General features: G+C 39.7%; 1 protein-coding gene across 1 annotated transcript in view; it reads left to right on the top strand.

Moving 5' to 3' along the window:
• Nucleotides 1-20,293, top strand: part of LOC142355276 (uncharacterized) — an 88,947-nt gene that overhangs the window by 41,564 nt on the left and 27,090 nt on the right. The window contains exons 11-12 of the mRNA XM_075407483.1: nucleotides 3,398-3,574; nucleotides 13,145-13,288. Of these exons, the coding sequence (XP_075263598.1) occupies nucleotides 3,398-3,574; nucleotides 13,145-13,288 (321 nt within the window). The remainder of the gene's footprint in view (nucleotides 1-3,397; nucleotides 3,575-13,144; nucleotides 13,289-20,293) is intronic.

The following is a 20,293-nucleotide window of genomic DNA, read 5'->3' as shown; positions in this document are numbered from 1 at the left end:
ATATATATATATATATATATATATATATATATATATATATATATATATATATATATATATATATATATATATATATATATATATATATATATATATATATATATATATATATATATATATATATATATATATATATATATATATATATATATATATATATATATATATATATATATATATATATATATATATATATATATATATATATATATATATATATATATATATATATATATATATATATATATGTATATATGTACATAATTGATTGTAAGAAGTTGATTACGTTAATTCCTGATGCGTTGTTAAAATTGTTGACTGCGCCATGTGTTTAACTGGACGTTTGATTTAACAGATTTTGCGATGTGATTACATATGTCCGCAATTAGGTTGGAATTTGCGATGCGAATGACCAATTTTTCATTTGAAAATTTTGATTGGTTTTTCAAGTGGACATTGCGGCACAATTGAGTATGCCTAAATGAAATTGCAGCGCAAATGACAAGTTTTTTTATCAACTGAATTGTAGCGGTGAAAAACAAGGAAAACGGAATGAAAACTATTTACATTGAATTTTTAGGATGCAGAGTTTGATTATAAAGTGATCAAGCATAATGGGAACCCAAAAAAGTAACTGAAGATTTGTTTACGACATGAACAGAGAACTTCTTCACAGTATATCCTTTGAAATAAGGATATTCAAATAAAGCAAAGAAAACCAGATAAATTTTAACTAATTAAACTGCTCTGGAAATAAGGGTTCAATGACATGAAATTTAGAAATGACCGCATGGTCATATCAAACAGTTTTTTTATCAAACCAATTTGGGTCAACCTCGACAATAAAAAAATTGCTCAACCCTTCTTTTATAGCAGCTAACTTCTTTTAGAAAATTAAATTAACTTGGGAACGCTTTCTGTGTCGCAGTTAAACAACGTGCATAATTGACGCAAAGAAAATGGGCTATATTGTTTAGTGATTGCATAAAACTCCTTCCAATTGTCGACAGAAAGGACAATTTGCATAATTAATTTCACGAAGGGCAAAGCTATTTTAAAATTCGATGAAAAAATTACTTCCTAAGTTAATAACAATAAAGCATGACAGTGGTGATTTCGACTAGTTGAATCAGTTTTCCGAGGGAAAGAGCAACAAAATATCTTCAGAAAAACTCTATTTGTGGGGTGAAGAATAATTTTTCTACGGAGCACGGATTGATCGAGGCCTTTTCATAGGTTGAATTATCAGATTGGGTAAAACTAACCCAACAAATTTTCCTATATTGTCCTAATTAACACCAAATAATTTGATACTCTAAACTGATATACTCTGATTCGGAAATATCCGGAACTGATTCGGAAATATCCTGAACCAACAAAGCATGGTTTTAATGCATCATCTGAACAGAAATTGAAATAGTATGGAAAAATGTACAGAAGAAAATAACGGCAAAAAAAGAAGGTTTGTGTCATGAAAACATCTGATTTACCATGAAAAAAACTCCACTAATTATTTATTCATATTGTGTGTATCATACGTGGTCATAAAACAAAGTACAAGCTAGGCAACGTACAAGTATAAGCCTATTTTCTGGAGTAAAATAACGAAATTTGTGTACTGCTCTTCCATTCTGGTGGTTACGGAATGCAAACAAAAACAGACAACTGTAAAATAATTTTGTACATTGAAACGGTTTGTTGAAGGTGCCTTCATTTTAAACAAAATGTGAACCTTCACACGTCAAAACCTGCCCAAATTTGCGTTTTGCGTAACGTTGGCTACTGCAAAAATTATGCAGTTTACATTTATGGACACACAAAAAACCGATTGATTTAAATCGGTGCAGTTAAATCGGTGCTTGCAAATACTACTCTACACTCTCTTCATTTCCTCTGTGGGTCAAAATGGACTATAAACTGTTGACATTACACAACATGAAAATTGCTCAATTAGCGAAATTTCTCGGTTCCATTTCTCGGTTATCTGCCATGCGGTTCAACGGCTTGCCCGTTTATCAGCAAAACATTAAAACTAAATTGGTATTTATTTTCATAGAAGTCCCTGGGGATTACTACTTAAGGATCAAACAGACAATTCTCAAATTAAAATTTAACTACGGCATTATCACAGACACTTAGAAGTTTAATATGTTAGTACGATCTCAAAATTTTAATAACGAAACTGGACCAATAATGATTTTGTGTAATTGAGGCAGTTGTACAAAGAAAATGACGAGAAAAAATTAGTTTTTTGCTGTTTTGTTGCACACATGTATCAAGACCAGGAAAGTAAGTGAGTTCAAGAAACTTCGGCACGCTCAAATTTTGGTATATAGGAGATCTATTACACTTGTTGTATATAGGAGATCGTATAGAGGTCGGTAGCTGTCGCCTTTCACTTTTTGCGGAAACAAGCAACAATTGTAATTGTCTCTAATCCTTTGATCTCGTCGCCGACTCTAATCTAAACAAGATTTGGTTTGGTGGGATTAGTCGCCAATTTTGATTGCTAAAATTTGTTGCCGAAATTGGCAATGAAGGAACGTCAATTTGGTTTCTGAATTTAGCATTGGCGCCAATTTCAGCTATTTTGCTAAAACACGAAAAACAAACGAAATGTTTACAATTACGCATCGGACTGCTCACAACGACAATTGAGTCTTTGAATTTGGTCTTAATTATTTATTAATAAAATTCACGCAATAAAAATTTAGCCTGAAGACATGCTCAAAATGGTGGAAATGGTTTAAGCAAACACTCTCAATAAATTTGAAGCCAAGAGATAAGTAACTTAATTTCACGTTTTGTGTAACTAAAGTCCATTGTCAAAAATGGTATATGAATAGTAAAAAAGTGGGGACATTTTTTTGATACTCAGTTTTACAAAACGCAAAACTTGTTGATGTTTGCTTTTTCGGACATTGGCAACGTCTAGAAGTGCTAACTAGAATACAACATGCTAACTAGAAAATAATTTGACTCTATTGCAGATAAACTCATGGTTGTACAAACAAATTATTTATCTTTTTTAATATTCAACATTAATTAAAATTCAGTAAATAACTTGCATGAACGGTTTTTAGCTTGACTAAAATGTTTAGAATTCAGATAGCCTTTTTACACCAAGTTTTTCTGCGCTGAAAGATGCAACGCTCATAAATCATTTTTGTATGAAAAGACCCCCCCCCCCATCTTAGTGGGTGCATATTATTTGCAATCCCAAGCGCCCTTGCCATTTTTTGTATACGAGTAACTATGTAATGGTAAACGCTCTGTAACTAGGGGCGCGTAACGTCCTAGAACACTTAGGGGAAAACATCCAAAAAGACTGTACAGCGAATAACGGAACAAAAAATGTTTTATATTTTTTTTATCGTGTTCACATTTGTTTTACCAGAGAGGTGTGGCTTCTGTCCGAATGAGGATTTGACAGCTCTGTGTATATTTCCTCGGAGACTGTATGATCAGAATGATAAAAGCCAGTACTGCTGGGAAGACGAACAGTATGACCGAGCTCTGTGCAGAGATGTCATGAACAGAACTCAGCACTGCAACAGAGACAGTCAGCGATGCTGTAAGTCCTCGACTCCCACTTTTTGCCTGGAATGCATTTTTGCCATTTTTCCGGTGAATCCCAGTCAAATCCATCCGTGGATCATAAAGTTTTCATAATTCCGTCGATGAAACATGAAACCTCTTGAAACCATCGTTGGATCATAAGAACAAATCAATGAAAGGATCATTGTTTTTTTTTCATGGAAAAATGGGGTACAATTTTTCGTGCATGACGACAAAGTTAACTATGTGTCCTTGAGCTAACTATACTCCTTCTACTCTCACTACTTTTATCAGCATACAGAAAGAGCACCTGGGTCGAGGTTTTTGGGTTAACTTTTGTAGGAAATGCGGCGATTGCGGTGAACGCGGCAAAATAATATTTCACAGCATTTACAAAAACTCACCGCGTTTCACCGCAATTCTTAGAAAAAACCCCACGATGAAAATCACCGCATTACTTACAAAAATTCACCGCATTTGCTTTCCAACGTTTACTGAATCTGATTAAAATTCACATGATATATAGTGTAAGTAAGTGACAGTTGGCGCAGTGGAATAAGAATTTAAAGAATGTAGGACGTAAGAGGTTCTTCGAATCCGTGTAAAGAATTTTTGGATCTTTTCCGTTTGTGCCCCCCCCCCCCAGTACGTTATGCTCCCCCCAGTTACAGAGCACGTGTCATTACATAGTAAATCATTATGTAAAAATATTGCACGTGCATCTGGGGGTTGCAAATAATATGCACCCACTAAGCTGGGGGGGGGGGGGGGCGCAAACGGAAAAGATCCGAATTTTTTTTGTAAGAATTATGAAAACGCGGTGAAAATAAATAATTCCCCGCGATTCATCAGAAAATCAACCAATCGAAAAAAGTTTAAAAAAGGTGAGCGAAATAGCCGACAAAAAAATTACAAAAGAAAAACTCTAACATGAGAAATGCTTGTCATGCATGACTTCCAAAAACAGCAATTGTATTAAACAGACTTGTGTATGCTTTAAGATACTGTCCCGTGTCAAAATAACCCCCACCCCTTATTTCCTTCCAGTCTTATGTAAGATTAGGGAGGTAATTGGGGGGGGGGGGGGGGGTAAAAACGGTGTGATATTAGGGGTATTGGGGGCATTGGGGGCATTGGGGGGGGGTTGTTAAACTTTACCCCCACTGTTACCATCCAAAAGGGTGTAAGATAAATTGATAAAATATTTTTGGCCGTGGGGGTAAACGATGTAAGATAAAGAGGTAATGTGGGTAATAGGGATTAAAGGGATAAAGGGGGATTGTTACATTTTACCCCGCAAAACTACCATCCAAAAAGATTTAAATTTAGGCGTATAATTTTAGCTGAGTTGAAACAGTGTAAGATAAGTGGGGTAACGGGGAGTAGGTGGGGAATTGTTAGATTTTATTTCCAAAAGATGTAATGTTAAGTGTGTAAGTTTAGGGGGTAAAATAATGTAAGATATAGCGGTAATGGGAAGTAAGCGGGGGAGGGTGTTTTACCCATGAAAATTACCATCCAAAATGATGTAAGGTTAGGGGGTTAAAACTATGTAAGACAAAAGAGGTAATGGGGGCAATGTGGAGAAAGGGGGATTGTTGGATTTGGCCGCTTGGAGGACTTGACCGCTTGGGCGATTTTGGAGGATTACAACGATGTAATATTAAGGGGTAGAATCAAGCGTCTGGAACGAACTAAAAATAGAAGAACTTTAAAATCTTTAATCTCCTTCTTCTCTTATGAACTAAAATATGGTTAGCCATATGTGGCCAAAAAGGGACAATTAAAAAAATCCGTGCATAAAAAGCCTACTACAAGAGTAAAAGTTTCGATGGGATTTTGCTCAAAAAAAATCCCCCGATTACCTCCTAATCTTACATCTTTTTTGAGGTAAAAATTCGACAGGTGTACAAGAAGATTTTTTTTTATGTGCAATTTGATTCACAACAAATTTTATTAAACAAAATGTTTATCACGTACGGTATGATGAAAAGTTCTCAACTATTTTGTACGTTTTTTATGAACTCTTTTTGGCCCATGCACACTATTTTTGTCGCTTCAAATTTTTTCAAGACCATGGGTCAAAGGGGGATGTAGGATGACTGAAGCCAATATTTGTTTACTTTCTGGCGTGAAAAGTTTCGTGTTGTTTTTCTCCTTCTCAATCTAATATTGATTGATATTTAGTTACACTGTCGCACTATTCAGGCTTCGTTTTGACTTTTTTCAAGTGTCGAGAAAAAAGGCCTAATGTATTTTCTTTCTATTTTCTTTCTGATGGTTGATCTGATGGTAATACACCAACCTGTAGAAACATTCCCTCGATGTCGGCAGAGACGGCATATCGATGTTGTCGGAAGCGAAGAAGTACATAAATAAGGTTTTGGAGCAGATCAGGGCCAGTGAGCAACGATTTATTCAGTGAGGCGCCATGAAATTTTGCTGCTCCATTGAGCACCCTACGCACCTTACCCGGTTTGTTCGGGTTTAAAACCGGATGGTGGGGTAGGTACCACTCTTTATCAGACCGGCTCTCAACCTTGTGAGCGTCCGGAACCTCAATTACATACCCCTTATTTAGGTCTTCCTTGATAGTACTAGTATACTTCTCTCTTAGGTCTTCATCCTTGGCCAAACGTTTTTCGAGCGATTTTAGTTGCACAAGGGAGGAGAAGTAATTATTTGGGAGCTGGATGTTGTCTGCTGCCCACAGCATTCCGACATCGTATCTCAGGCCATTGTGTATGGTGGTACTCTCAAGGATCTCGTGAGCCCTTGCGTCTGCTGCAGATCTGGAGTCGACCTGCTTGTTTGCCCCGAATGATTCAATGTCGTACCATGACTTTACTTGACTTGCTAACTCATTGTCTTGTTCGATATTCACTTTAAAGCACGTTGAGGTTAAACACGAACTTGATGGTAACGGACCGCTTAAGACCCAACCTATGGGTAAGCGTACGGCAACGGGTGAACGCTTCTCATCGGCAGAGAAGTATTCTAACGGGCGGATGGCATGATAGACATCTTGTCCGAGTATCATCTCAATGTCTTTATAGGAATATGTCACGGGATCAAGGACCGCTAAGTGTGGGTATGTCTATTGCAGGGCCTGTACGTTAATTATATCAGAGCCGACGTTCAGACTCTCTTTAAAGAAAGGGTTGATGGTAAATGGTTCGAAATCTTGATGTTCTATTGGTTTCACAGTAACTTCAACAATCCTAGTGTCAGCTACTTCTTCGGTATTAATACCCTTAACAGTTAGCTTTAGTGCTTTACCGTGCAAACCGAGTATGTCTGCGAGACTACCGGCCACCCAAGAGTTACTGCAGGCGGTATCACACAATACTAAAGCCTTGGTATCTAAACCGGACGAATTGACCAAATTCAATTCCGTTACCTGAAGGAGCCCCTTAACGTCAGTAACAGAAGACATTGTTGTGGTCTTATTGGACGGCTGTTGATTAGTGGTTGCTTTCCTTTGACCTGTGTTTCCAGAAGACTGGATATTATTGGGATTTGTTGACTGTTTTGTTGGGAAAACCCTATCTGCTCCATGCAATAGTGAGTTATGCGAACTATTACACCCCTCTTCTCGGCACTTTCTTGGCTGAGGGCACTGGCGGAACGTGTGCTTGTCCCTTAAGCACGAAAAGCAAAGTTTGTTATCCGCCATCAACTTAGCTCTCTGGGTTGGAGTCTTTTCCTTGAAAACTCGACACTCCCATAGCCGGTGGTTACTTTTGCATACAATGCACCGAGAGTAAGTGTTTGTGGAAGAAGGTGGCAATTGCTTCTTTGTTTCCCTTTGTTGTGAATTTGATGCAAACACTTTTGAGGCTGTTTTGGTCTTGGTTACTGAAGTGCTGTTATCTTCAGGTTTTGCCTTGGTTGCGCTTTGTTTCATAAGATCATGGGCCTCAGCCTTTTCTTTAAGCCAATCGTTAAAGTCGAGGAGGATAGGCTTAACCCAGTGCTTCTTAACCGTAAAGGGTGACCATGACTCTTTCATGTTTGGTGGTAACTTCTGTACCGCTTGGTTAAGTAGGGAAGCGCTCTTCAAGTCAGCATCATATGATAGTGACTTGAAAACCCCAACGAGGCTGGATATGGCTGCAGAATAGTTAATGATGCTATCACTATTGTGCATTTTAAGAGGCGGAAAGTTGCTTAGTTTATCCAAGTGTGCACTTACGACTGCCTGTGGCTGGACAAATTTTCGTTCCAAAGTCCTTAGTGCATCCTTGTACATTAAACCACAGTAAGCAAATTCGGCGATTGCAATCTTTGCTTTACCGGTGACGAGTGTTTTAAGGTACGTCAATTTAACGTCATCAGTGAGCGACTGCGAGTCAATCGCGCTTTTGAATTGACCATACCACTCGTGCCATTTTAATGGATCTCCATTATACAGAGCAAGTTTCCATTCTGGCAAGGGGTCATTTTTCTTGTTGGTTATTGCATCAGCCAACTCCCTGATCAATGACACATTGTCTGCTATTGAAGAGGTGGGCGCAGACACCTGTGGACTGCTCCAACTCAACGGTGTGGGCCCAACATAAGGATTATTTGGCTGGAAAACCGGAGTGGCTAGACCAGGTACAATGTTACTTGTAGTTGCGATCGGGTTTTCCTGTTGTGCGCCGGATGGTGATTGCATATCAATCAAAATGCGCGAATTCGAATATATTTGTTGTGGAAAATTCGTAACTGATGGTGCGATGTGTGCCTGTACATTTGGAGCAACAATGTTTACGGTATTAACGTTTTGGTTGACTATTGATGGTCTGTGCTGTGGAAACCGCCAATGACTCATATTTGGGACAAAATTTTGGCCAAGAGGGATATTAGGCATATTTGGGAAAGGAGCAACGGAACGTACGACTATTGTTATTCTGAAAAATGTTGTTGACGAGAGGCTGATTAGTCAAAGGGGCGTGTGAGATGAGAGCAGTGAGGTTAGGTGCGAAGACTGGGTTCGGAATGGGAAGGTCATTAGGATGAGCGGGTTCGGTGTTGTGCTGTTGAGTGTTTGGACTTGGTGGGGCGCTTGGGTGCAAGGGAACGTTTATTACGGGAGCTGGATGATTTGTGGTCGGGAAAGGAGGAAGAGTGGCGTTTGGTGCTCGGGGGACACAATTAATTTGTTGTCGGGAGCGTATTTGCTGGGCCAAATTATTCTTCGGCAGACTTGATGTTTCAGGTCCCCTGGATTGTGCGTGTGGAAAAAACTCGGATGCATTACTTTGATTTTCTTGTGGTGGGAACGTCTGTGGAATGTACGGTTGAGTGGGTGGTGAAGAAGCTCCTGGGGCGTGTACAGAAGGCGGCTGACTATCCGCGGTTCCTTGGTTAGTTATGCTTGGGAGCGCCGTGCCTTGCTGGCCTGTTTGATTCATTGGCGCCCTTAGGTGCGCCTGGTACAACGCCTGTGTGTTAGCAGCAGCCAAAAAGTTTTCAGGTGGAGTATAATAGGGGTCGAGTTGCTGCAAGGTCTCATTGCTTAAAATGTAATTGCCTCGACAATTTTTTGGAATGGAATGCCTTGAAATTTCAGTGTTCTGATCTTCCACTGTTTTGCCGTTGTTGTGGCTAGGACATTCTGGAGGGTCAATCATAACCTGTGGTTCACTAGTTTTCTCCTCATTGTGAAAACTTAAAGCAAGTGAGGTGTTGATCCAGTCTTGGACAGCCTTTTCACTTGTCATTGAGGTCCTAGCACTTGCAGTTGTTTCAGATTGGCTACCTTTAGAAACGGCGTCCAGCAATTCAAATTCTTGCAGAGTTGCCTCTGCCAAACGTTTCCTGTTGTTTTCCTCCAGTTCATCTAATTCCATTTGCTTTTGCTGTTTAGCAAGGCGAATGGCTGCCTCATTCTGTTTTTCAATTTCTTCGCGCTTCATTTTAGCAATTACGTAATCATGTTTACGCTGACTAGATGTTTTTGACGAGGTCATAATTGAGGGAAGTCTAGAACGAATGGAAGCCCTTGGTTCCTGGAACTCGCTAATTTTATCATCAGCAGAGTTGATGTAGTTTCGTGCTGATGTGAGTATCTTGTCATTCTTAGTTGTCATTGCTTCCAAGTAAGACTCTAATGAAGGAACAAGTGCACTTGGATCCTCTGTTTTTCCAGCAAATGCAATCAGGTCCTCATTTTTGTCTACAACAGTCATAAATGCTTCGTTGCAATTTGTTACTAGGCGTTCAACTTTCACTCGCCTACTTTGATTATTTAAACAATGAAGGATATCTTCATGTATACCATGCAATTCAGCTTCACGCTTTGACCTGGCAGCGTACAATTTTTTGACTTTTTGATCAAGACTATTAGACATCACGATGTTATTATTTCCAAATACCAGCAAAACTACCACTGCACACGGTTATCTTTTATAAGCACACTCCAAACAAATCAAACCCACGCAAATAAAACCCAACGCAAAAGACACCAAACACAGCACACTGTAGACAGTCTGTAAAACAAACCGCCCAAAGAGCAGAAAATGTCGTCGAGCACCCAGTGCCCGACAAAAACAGAAGTGGAGCGCTGAACGCTATGCGCTCAACGCAGAGGGAGACAAAGGACGCACGGGAAGTCGAGCGAGGAACGCGCGACGAAACGGAAAAGTGACGGACGGGAAGTCGGACGAGCAACGCGCGACGCAACGGGAACGGAACACACAAGAAGTCGAGCGAGCAGTGCGCGACGGAACGGAAACGGGACGTGCGGGAAAGAACGGGCGGGAAATGAGGTTGGAAAGAAATATGTTAGCAGACCACAGCAAAAACTCAAGCAAACAACCTAGCCGTAACTCCAGAACAAACTTAAGTCACACCCTAGGAAGAAGGAGAGAAGCTACTGCTAGACAATCTAACATAGTTCATAATGGGTTTATAACGACAAATTTAACGAGAAATTATTTTACGGCAATGCAGTAGTTCACTAAAAGGATGTAAAGGTCAAAAAATTTACTAACCTTAACTCCAGAATAAACTTAAGTCACATCCCAGCAATACCCAAACCAAAACAACCGATCAACATACTAACGGTATTAACAAACTACAGCAAAATTGAATAAACTACAATAGTGTGTTTGTAGACTAAGATAGTTGGAAAAGTCAAGAAACACTCCAGCCGTAACTCGAGAATAAACTTAAGTCACACCCTAGAAGGCAACAAGACCAAACCAACTAGCAATCATACAGTTACACACAAACATACAGCAGCAAAATCAATATACTACAACAGGAAGGCTAGTAAATTAGTAAAGTTGAAAAGTCAAAGGACAATCTAGCCTTAACTCGAGAATAAACTTAAGTCACACCCTAGAAAGCTATAAGACCTAAACAACAAACCAGCATACTAGCATACTCAACATACTAGAGCAAAAATAGCAACATACTTCATCACATATGATATACTACATCGAAATCCGGAAAAAAAGCGGAAGAAAACGAAAAACGGAGTGTTGGGAGAGCGACGTTATTGAAAAAACGGAACACGGAGAATTGAAATGTTAAGGGACGAAAAGGACGCGGACGAAACGTTACATAAACGAGTGAAGAGGCAAAATTATAGTGATTCGATCATTTTTTTTTGGTAGGCCGGAGGTTGTGAAAGTTTTCACAACTTTTTGTGTTTATTGGGTTTCACTCAGTTAACGAACCTTCTTAATGAGAAAATGGTTTTTTGACCAAATTGTCAAAATTTTATGCTTTTGTCCAATTTTTTCAAATTTTTGGTCAATTTTTTGCAAATTCCTGTTTACGGAACGGTAATCCAGTAAACTGGACGGTTTCAAACTCAGAAATACGGTTTATCAATATTCGATATTGATATTCTATGTTTTTTCGAGTTGCATCAAAATTGACCAAAAATTTTCAAAATAGACATTTTAGCATTATATTCTCTCAATTTTTTCTATTTCAGAGGTTATTTTTGATATACGAACCAACTGTATCAATTTTTTCGAATTTTTGGTAACTCTACCAAAAATATTCAAAATCGATGTTTTTTAGTCTCAAAAATTATGTGGGGGGCCCTACCTTTTTTTCTACAAAGAACAGTTTAATTTTACTACCCCATGTGATATTGAAATAAATAGATGGGGTTTGGTTTCTTGCCGTCTAAATTTACGAACCAACTGTATCAATTTTTTCGAATTTTTGGTAACTCTATCAAAAATATTCAAAATCGATGTTTTTTAGTCTCAAAAATTATGTGGGGGGCCCTACCTTTTTTTCTACAAAGAACAGTTTAATTTTACTACCCCATGTGATATTGAAATAAATAGATGGGGTTTGGTTTCTTGCCGTCTAAATTTTTATTTGAGTTATGAATTTACTACAAAGAACAGCAATGTCTGTTTTGCTTTAGTCTTACGGTTTTTTGAAGCTGCTTTCACCTGCTCCAGAATCAGACAAATCCGTAGTCATCATTGGGTACCTCTCTCTCTCGATAATTCCAGATTCGGGTTTTTTTTTCAAACCCAGAGGCTGATTTCCGTGACACAAGGTGATTAACCAGTTATCAGCATCTTTTCAGGAACCCAAATCCCATCAGAAGTAATCAATTCAATTAGGGTTGTAGTGATCTCATTCATTTCATGATCTTGTTTTGAAACCTCGCAACATTGGTGGAACGATGAGCCTAAATGTGACCAGTTGTCACCAACCACTGCGCCTTGATGCAGTACAGTATCCACACCACAGATACTCGGGGAAAGACAACCACTTACCAATGTCATTAAACTGTTCATGCAACTTGTGACCGGTTGGGAACGTCCAAAATTGCGATAAGATAACATGCCTGTTTCATTCCCCCATCTGTTTAAGTTCATCACAACAATTAGACCAAATGGCAGGAAGCTGTAATGGAAACGGTAAAAGGCTCCCTCGATTTAGATGGGCGCGGCAGCATATTAACTCTGATAAAACAATCAGTAGTTCGAGGATTCAATTTGACTCCTTTTTCGACATATAACAACGTGTAAACATTAGTGTAAGCATTAAGACGTACAAAGCAACAAGTGATACTTAGACGGCAAGGTTTTTTCGATGCTCTTTTACTGGTTTTTTGTCTGATGTTATTGACGTCAAATCAGTTCGTATTCAATCGGCAATTGTCTAGAAAACCTAAAAATATTAAGCCGAAAGCCAGCTTAATCGATACTTATAGTGGTTATATTTACTTAAAATTAGGTTAAATGATCTTTTTCGGAACTTTCTACGTATGTTAGAACGTATTTAAATCTTATTTTAAAGTTTAGAATTACTCGATTCTGATTGGCTGATAATATCTTGCTTACTTATTTACTTCGTAACAATTTTCTAAACAATATTTGATCTGAAGAGAAATATTGTAAAATTTATGGATAGTGGGTGAGCATATCGCACAAAAAACAACATAGAGCTCAATTGCCGTTCGCTCATATCCCATTTTTCTCTATAAGCAATTGACTGTTCTCAATTTCCACAAAAACAAGTTCTCTTACTGCACGTGTTGAATGAGTACACAAATTTTTTGAGTGATTGGCGATTTCGTTCAGTTGGTAGGAAGGTATGATTTAACGATCTGTTGTAGTCGAAACAGAGACGAAGTTGACTAACGTGTCTGTGGATTTGTCTGGTGGACAACTCGAACTGAAATGGGATCAAAACAGATCTGTATACTCGCAATACCTCGTCATCCGAAATGGTCACTTATGGTCGACGCAGAGAGAAAAAAGTGAGCATTTATTTCAACCATTTATCAATGAAAAACTCGGGATGAGGCTTGAACTATATTATTCGATAAAGGCATGAGATTAGTTGAGAGTGCGGTAAATTGTTGTAGAGCTGCGGTTTTCAGCGTTGAAATCGGTTAATTCGAGGTGATTTTTTTTTCTTTTCGTACGAAACCACAGTTGCGTGAAAATAGGCAAAGTTTTGAAAAATTTCCACTAAATTGGACTGCTAATCAGAAGGAGAATTTTAAATCAGTGCTAGCATCAAATTCCATTCTGTCTGATATCAATGAGGTTGAAGAAATAACCAGTTTTTTATTCTTTACTCAAAGTGTTGCCTATCCTGTCATGATTTTCAATGTCCATAAGACGAGCACTTCTGTTATTTCCCGATCAAATTAAAAACATGACCAATATGGGGAAAGCTTGCAAAAATTCAAGCAACGTGTTTTTCTATTTTTGCAATTTTTTGAGGTTTATTCGAAGCAAAATTTTACCAGTGACGCTTTCTTGTTTTTTTCTCATTCTGAGTTGGTTGAAAACGATGAACAACCGCACACCAAATGAAGAGCTTACATTGGAAAATTATATAAAGCATCGAGATCAATTAACAGAATATAGAATTGGAAAAAAAACACAATTAAAAAATAATTTTTCCTAAGGAAACTATTCTTGTTATTCTTGTCAGCAGTATCTCATGATCGGCCAACGTTAAAAAAAGTTAGTGGAATCATTTCCAGATTTAGTGTCAAATTTTCTGCTTCAGGTGTTCTTCTAGGCGCCAATTGGCGCGCAGTGTAGTTTCTTCAGGATGTCAAAAAACCACCAAGAAGATATACAAATTGTTTCATGTTTGTTTGGTTTTTTCCCTCCTTCTCTAGAACTTTTCTTATTTTCTATTAACGTTCTGGACATCAAGAGTATCAGAGGTATTCATTTAGTTACGATTGTGATGATGAAGACGAGCATAGCTCAGTACAATATTCAATATAGTGAAGAACCAGAAATATTTCGAAAAAGGAAAAAATTAAGTATTTTTTTCGTTTGCTCTATTACATAAATTTAGAGTTTTTTTTATCACCCATGCTGTCAATTCTCGTATTTCAAAAGTTATTTCTCGTTTAATTGATTTGGAAATTGTTTGAGTTACATAAAGTAAATTTCCTAAGTGGGTATGGTATCACCATGAAGCCTCAGAAAACTAAAGAAACTGAAGTTTCTTTTTCCTATTTTGTCTTTTAAATATTACTTATAAGGAAATTTTCACTTTCCTTTTTTCCTCCATTCTCCAATAATCCAATTTAAATATTAGTATATGCTTAACTATCAATTTTGCAAGTTATATTTTAAATAATATAGGGATGTAAAACCACTCTTTCGGTAAGCTTATAGATAAGCCTCAACGTATAAGCTTCAAGTCGCAGAAGTCCACTCAATCTGAGGCACGTATTACGACAAATCAACGTATCAAGTTTAGGACAACGTATAAGAATTGTTACTATCTTAGCAACAAGTGAAAACTTATACGGCAAAGTTCTTTCGAAGCTCTTTTACCGGTTTTTTGTCTGATGTTATTGACGCAAAAATTGGTTCCTAATCGGCCAACAATTGTGCAGAGAACCTGAAATATTATTCCGAAAATCACCGTAGTCGGTGCATATTGGGGTTATATTTACTTAAAACGAGGTTATACGAAATTTTCTGTAACTTGCTTACATCTTCTCTCGCTTACATCTTTTCTCTCGCTTACATCTTTTCTCTCGCTTACATCTTTTTCTTAGTAAGATTCTCTCGCTTACATCTTTTTTCTTAGTAAGAAAAATTCTCTCGCTTACATCTTTTTCTTAGTAAGATCCTTAAGCCCCGAAGAAGATGCAGGCAGAATGGGTACTAACTTAACAAGTGGGCGGACGAGCGATCCGGTGGACGTGCGCAATACTGCGGAACGTGCGACGCTGTCTGAACCGTAACGTATTTTAGTGATCCGTGCAGTAGGGTAGTGAACCCTTGGGTCGGTCTCTTCAACTACCTGATTCAAATCACCAGTCTTTAGATGTTGCTTGAAGGTGTTTGCCACTTAGAACGGCGGTTCAGTCTTGGGATGTACTCTTTGATCCACTGAGACCAAGTAGCGGTAGCATAAGTTTGTGCGCGGGTGTAACGCTTACGGTGATCGAAGTCTTCAACGCCAGCAACTGACGGAATTGCGTTTTGCTTGATCACCAAGTAGAAAATGGTTGTGTTATTGCTCCCAGGTCAGACGGGTCGGCGCTTGCGGCCGTTAGCGTGCGTGAATTAAGTGCGTATTCCACAAGACAAAAAGTAGTGTTTAGAACTTCGTCAGTGAGACGACACGACGAGTACCAAGAATGTTGTAAAGTATTCACTTATAACTAAGAACAAGCCCCACACAGAAACAACCGTGGTGTGGCGCGCTGGGTGCGTTGAACATCAACTTAATGACCTTATGAGCAAGTTCCGTTTCACTATTGATATTTTTCTTCAACATTCTCACGTAGTTCTTTGTCTGCGCCAACGAAGTTGGTACCATTGTCTGACCAATTAATTGCAGCGACGGGAGACAAAGCGCTCCACTCCCATTACGTACGAACAGGCTTCCATGGACGGAACAATTTCAACATGAACGGCATGAGTAGTTAAGCATTTGAAGATGAAACCCGAACTCTTCTCGGTGGTCCTCTTCTCGGTTTTACGCTCAGTAACTTAAAACGGACAAAAGTAGTAAACCCCGGTGTTCATTACGGGAGGAGATTAGTATCCGAGTCTTTCTAGTGGAAGGTCAACCATGATGGGATGAATAGTGGCAGCGCGGAACATTCTGCACTTGAGGCAGTTGGATTTAATCGAACGCAGAGCGTATCGTAACTTAAGGATAGTATAACGTTCCTGTACATTAGCCCGCAGATAGCCAACGCCATGATGGTGGTTTTTTGCGTCGATATGCCGCAGAAAGAGTTTTCCAAATATATGGAGTGAGTCAAGAGCGATAGGATGTTCCACATCAAAAAATACACGTTTGATGCGGCTAGCTGATTGGAATAGACCATTTGGTCCAATGGATGGGGAAAATTGGGCAATATAGCTACTCCATTTAACGGATTTGTTTTCAGGAGATCTTTTTTTCGACACTAAAAGACTCCTTGAACGAGATACTGAAGATGACGCTCGGCTTCATCAAGCTCTGTTGGATCTGTTATACTACCATTGACATTACGGTAGCATGAAAGAGAGGGTAACGGCAGCAGCATGTATGCTGTTACTCGTAGCAATTTTCGATATAAACCGAACTCATCGGAGGGCATTATTTGAGGGGGTGGTTCGTTAGTTGACTTAGTTGCGGTTGCGGACAACGAAGTGTAGTATCATTAGTTTTTTGGTTAACATAACGGGTTTGTTACTATTAACTACTTCTGTGCTTGGTTCGAACGCAAATTGCTTGGTTCTTAGGAATTTCGGTGCCTTCACCCAGCTAATTGATTGAAAAACCTCAGCTGGCATACCACAAGTACCGGCATCTGCTGGGTTATCGTTTGAGGCAACCAGGTTCCATTCATCAAGGCTAGTGTGTTCTAAGACTCCTACAGTCTTAGCATTGCAACACTGTAGTGCTGCCGGTCAACATGAAAACCCTGTTGTTTTTCAATGTTAGAGGTCGACAGGTATCTTGTTTCAATCGAGCGGCCAATAGTGCTGCCTGTATTTCCAGATTTGAACTCTCACCACCTTCATAGGTGCTACGCGAGCTTTACCCAGGACATACGCAAGCTATGTTTCGGGCCCACTCGGTGTAGTTACTCGAGCTCGGAAAAATGCATTGGCACTGAAAACCTCTTGCGAACTGTTGCCAAACATTAGTAGTTCCAGATGTTTAAAGTTTCCCGAAAAATAGCTCCTCGGTATAGTGATTTCCGCAAGCTTGGTTAGTTCTGTACTCCATTCGAGGAATCTTTCTACATTGTCTTTCGGTAGCTCTTCATCCCAATGCTGCTCTTGGACACGCCAGATGTCCTTTAGTAACAATTGAGCACCAACGGTAAATGGTGCAACTAGACCGAGGAGATCAAACACCTTAGACAATAGGCTCAGTACTAAGCCTTGTGTTGAAGGCTTAGTTACTGTATTGGAGGCACCCAGATTCACAATTAGGGTTTCCTTGTTATGGTCCCATTTCAACCCAAGCACATGCGAAGGTTCCTCCTCAGATGACACGATTACTTTTGGTTCGGTGGATTGTCGTGACCCATCAATTTGATCAGCCAGATGTGGTACATTGCTTACAAACTGATTAAGCTTGAACCCACCTAGATGGAGAAGATATACCAATTCCTCAATATGTCGTGAGGCCCCTCTGGGGACTCCACTTATTTTAGGTAATCGTCCGAAAAGAAAGTTTCTGGGACGGCTTTGGATGCTTCCGGGTACTGACTTATTTTGTATCGGGCCGTGCGTTGCAATGCATAGTTAGCGGAAGCGGGCTAGTCTTCAGCCCCGAAAATATGGCGCGTGTATTGATATATTACAACATTTTTTGGGTAGTCTTCCCGCCGCAAAAGATGCGTTGATGGCTGGACACGGTTTGGGACACCAATCTGGACAAATATACCCTCGATATCTGCGGACACGGCGAATTGATGTTGTGCAAAACAGAGTAAAACATGTGTTAAGTTCTGGAGCAAGGCGGGGCCAGTGAGCAAAAATTTGTTTAGAGAAATACCGTGATACTTCGCTGCATCATTTAGTACCCTACGCACTTTTCCGGTTTGGTTCGGGTTGATTACGGGATGATGTGGTAAGTACCACTCTTTAACCGACCGCCGCTCGTCCATGTAAGCGCCAGGAACTGTTTTTTGTGACCATCATCGATGGTCTTCATCAATTGTTTTCGCGTAATTTTTTTTACTGTTGCGTCTCTCGAGAGCCGCTTCTAGAGAGATTTAGGTTGCATCAATGACGAAAAGTAATTATTCGGGAGCTGGATGTTGTCATGGGCCCACAACATACCAACATCGTACCTTTGACCATTAGGAAAAGTCGTTGCTTCAAGTATTTTGTACGCGAGAGCATCCACTGCGGATCGTGGGTTAACCCGAATATACGCGCCGTACGACTTCATATCGTACCATGAATTAACTTGTTAAGCCACTTCATAATCTTGTTCAATATTGGCTTTGAAAGACGTCGAGACTAAATTTGCACTTGACTGGAGTGGGCCACTTAGAATTCAACCTATGGGCAAGCAGACAGCGAACGGTGAGCGGTTTTCGTCGGCTGAAAAGTGCTTCTACGGATGGATGGCATGGTAGACATCCTGTCCAAGTATCATCTCAATGCCTCCATAGCTATATCCTACTTGATCTATGACGGCCACATGTGGGTAAATTTCCTGCTTGGACTTAACGTCAATGTTGTCGGAACCTACGTTTAAAGTTTCCCTCAAATAGGGACGTAGAGTGAACGCCTCGAAGTCTGGATTTTTATGAGGTGTCATGATCAATCGAATCATCTTTGTGTCGATGAGTTATTCTGTGTTTATAGCCTTGATGGTAAAATTCAATGCGGAACCTTGCAATAAGAGTCTTGCTGCTAGACTACCGGACACTCAAGAGATACTGCAAGCGGAATCGCATAAAACTAACGCCGTATTACCAGTACCAGCAGAATTAGTAAATTTCAGTTCCGTCACCCGAAGGAGTCCTTTGACATCACTGACCGAAAACAGAGCGTTTGTTTTGATTGATTGCTGTTGACCAGTAGTTGGCATACTAGTACCTGCATTCGACTTCGAATTATTGGTGTTGTTATTTGAGGGTTTAGCTGGGAAACCCTTCAGTTCAGTGAAGTAAGGTGTTATGGGAGCTGTTTCAGTCATCTTTTCTTCATTTACGGGGACTTGGGCATTGCCCAAACAAATGTTTATCACGCAAACAAGGGAAAAAGAACTGTACTTCAGCCACAACCTTGGCTTGCTGCATGCGAGTCTTTTCCTTAAGCACACGACACTCTCACAGCCGATGACTGCCCTTGCATACACTGCAGCTTGGGATAGATGTTGACGCAGCGCTCTGTTGCGTTTTTGAAAACTTTTTTGTTGCGTATTTGCAGCGACTGCCTTTGATGCAGCTTTTGTCGTGGTTAATGGGTTGATGGTGTTCTTTGTGTTGGTTTTAATTACGGCATTCTTCGGTAAGTTGTGCGCTTCGGCCTTCTCCTTTAACCAGTCGTTAAAATAGAGAAGAGTAGGTTTGACCCAATGCTTTTTGACAGTGAAGAGTGATCATAACTCCTTCATATTGGGCGATAGCTTCTGTACGACAGTTTTCAGAAGCACAATAATATTTAAATCCGAATCGTATGAGAATGATTTAAAGACCCCGACAAGACTTGAAATGCGCCCTGAATTGTTAATGATGTTAACGCTATTGTGCATCGTCAATTGTGGAAAGCTGCTAAGTTTGTCCAAATTGGCACTTACGACCACCTGTAGTTGGCCAACTGTACGTTCTAAGGTCCTCAGTGCGTCTTTGTACATTGCGCCGCAGCAGGCGATATCAGCTGTAGCTGGTTTAGCTTTCCAAGTTACGAGGGTCTTAAGGTATGTCAATTTAAGGTCATCAGTCAGAGACTGAGAGTCAATTGCGCTTCAAAATTGATTATACCTTTCATGCCACTGTACGGGATCACCATTGTATTGAGACAGCTTCCATTTTTGTAGCGGGTCATTCCTCTTGCTAGTTATGGCGTCCGGCAATGCCGTAATTAAGCTTAAACTTTTGGCTGCAGGCGCCGGAAGCGTGGGACGTAATGGGCCACCCCAGCACAATGGCATCGGAGCGGTATGCTTGTATGTTTGTTGCATAAAGGGCATGATAAAAGGTGGCGCAAGGTTAGTTGTTGTACTGAAGGGGTTACCGGGTATACTAGAGGCTGCTGCGTGTTTGCTATTGACATTTTGCGGTAGAGCTGGTTGCCGGACTTGATGACTGATG

Source organism: Convolutriloba macropyga, chromosome 2, assembly GCF_964194025.1.
Source record: "Convolutriloba macropyga chromosome 2, txConMacr16.3, whole genome shotgun sequence".
Taxonomy (NCBI): Eukaryota; Metazoa; Xenacoelomorpha; order Acoela; family Convolutidae; genus Convolutriloba; species Convolutriloba macropyga.
This window is presented reverse-complemented; position numbering and strand designations above follow the sequence as displayed.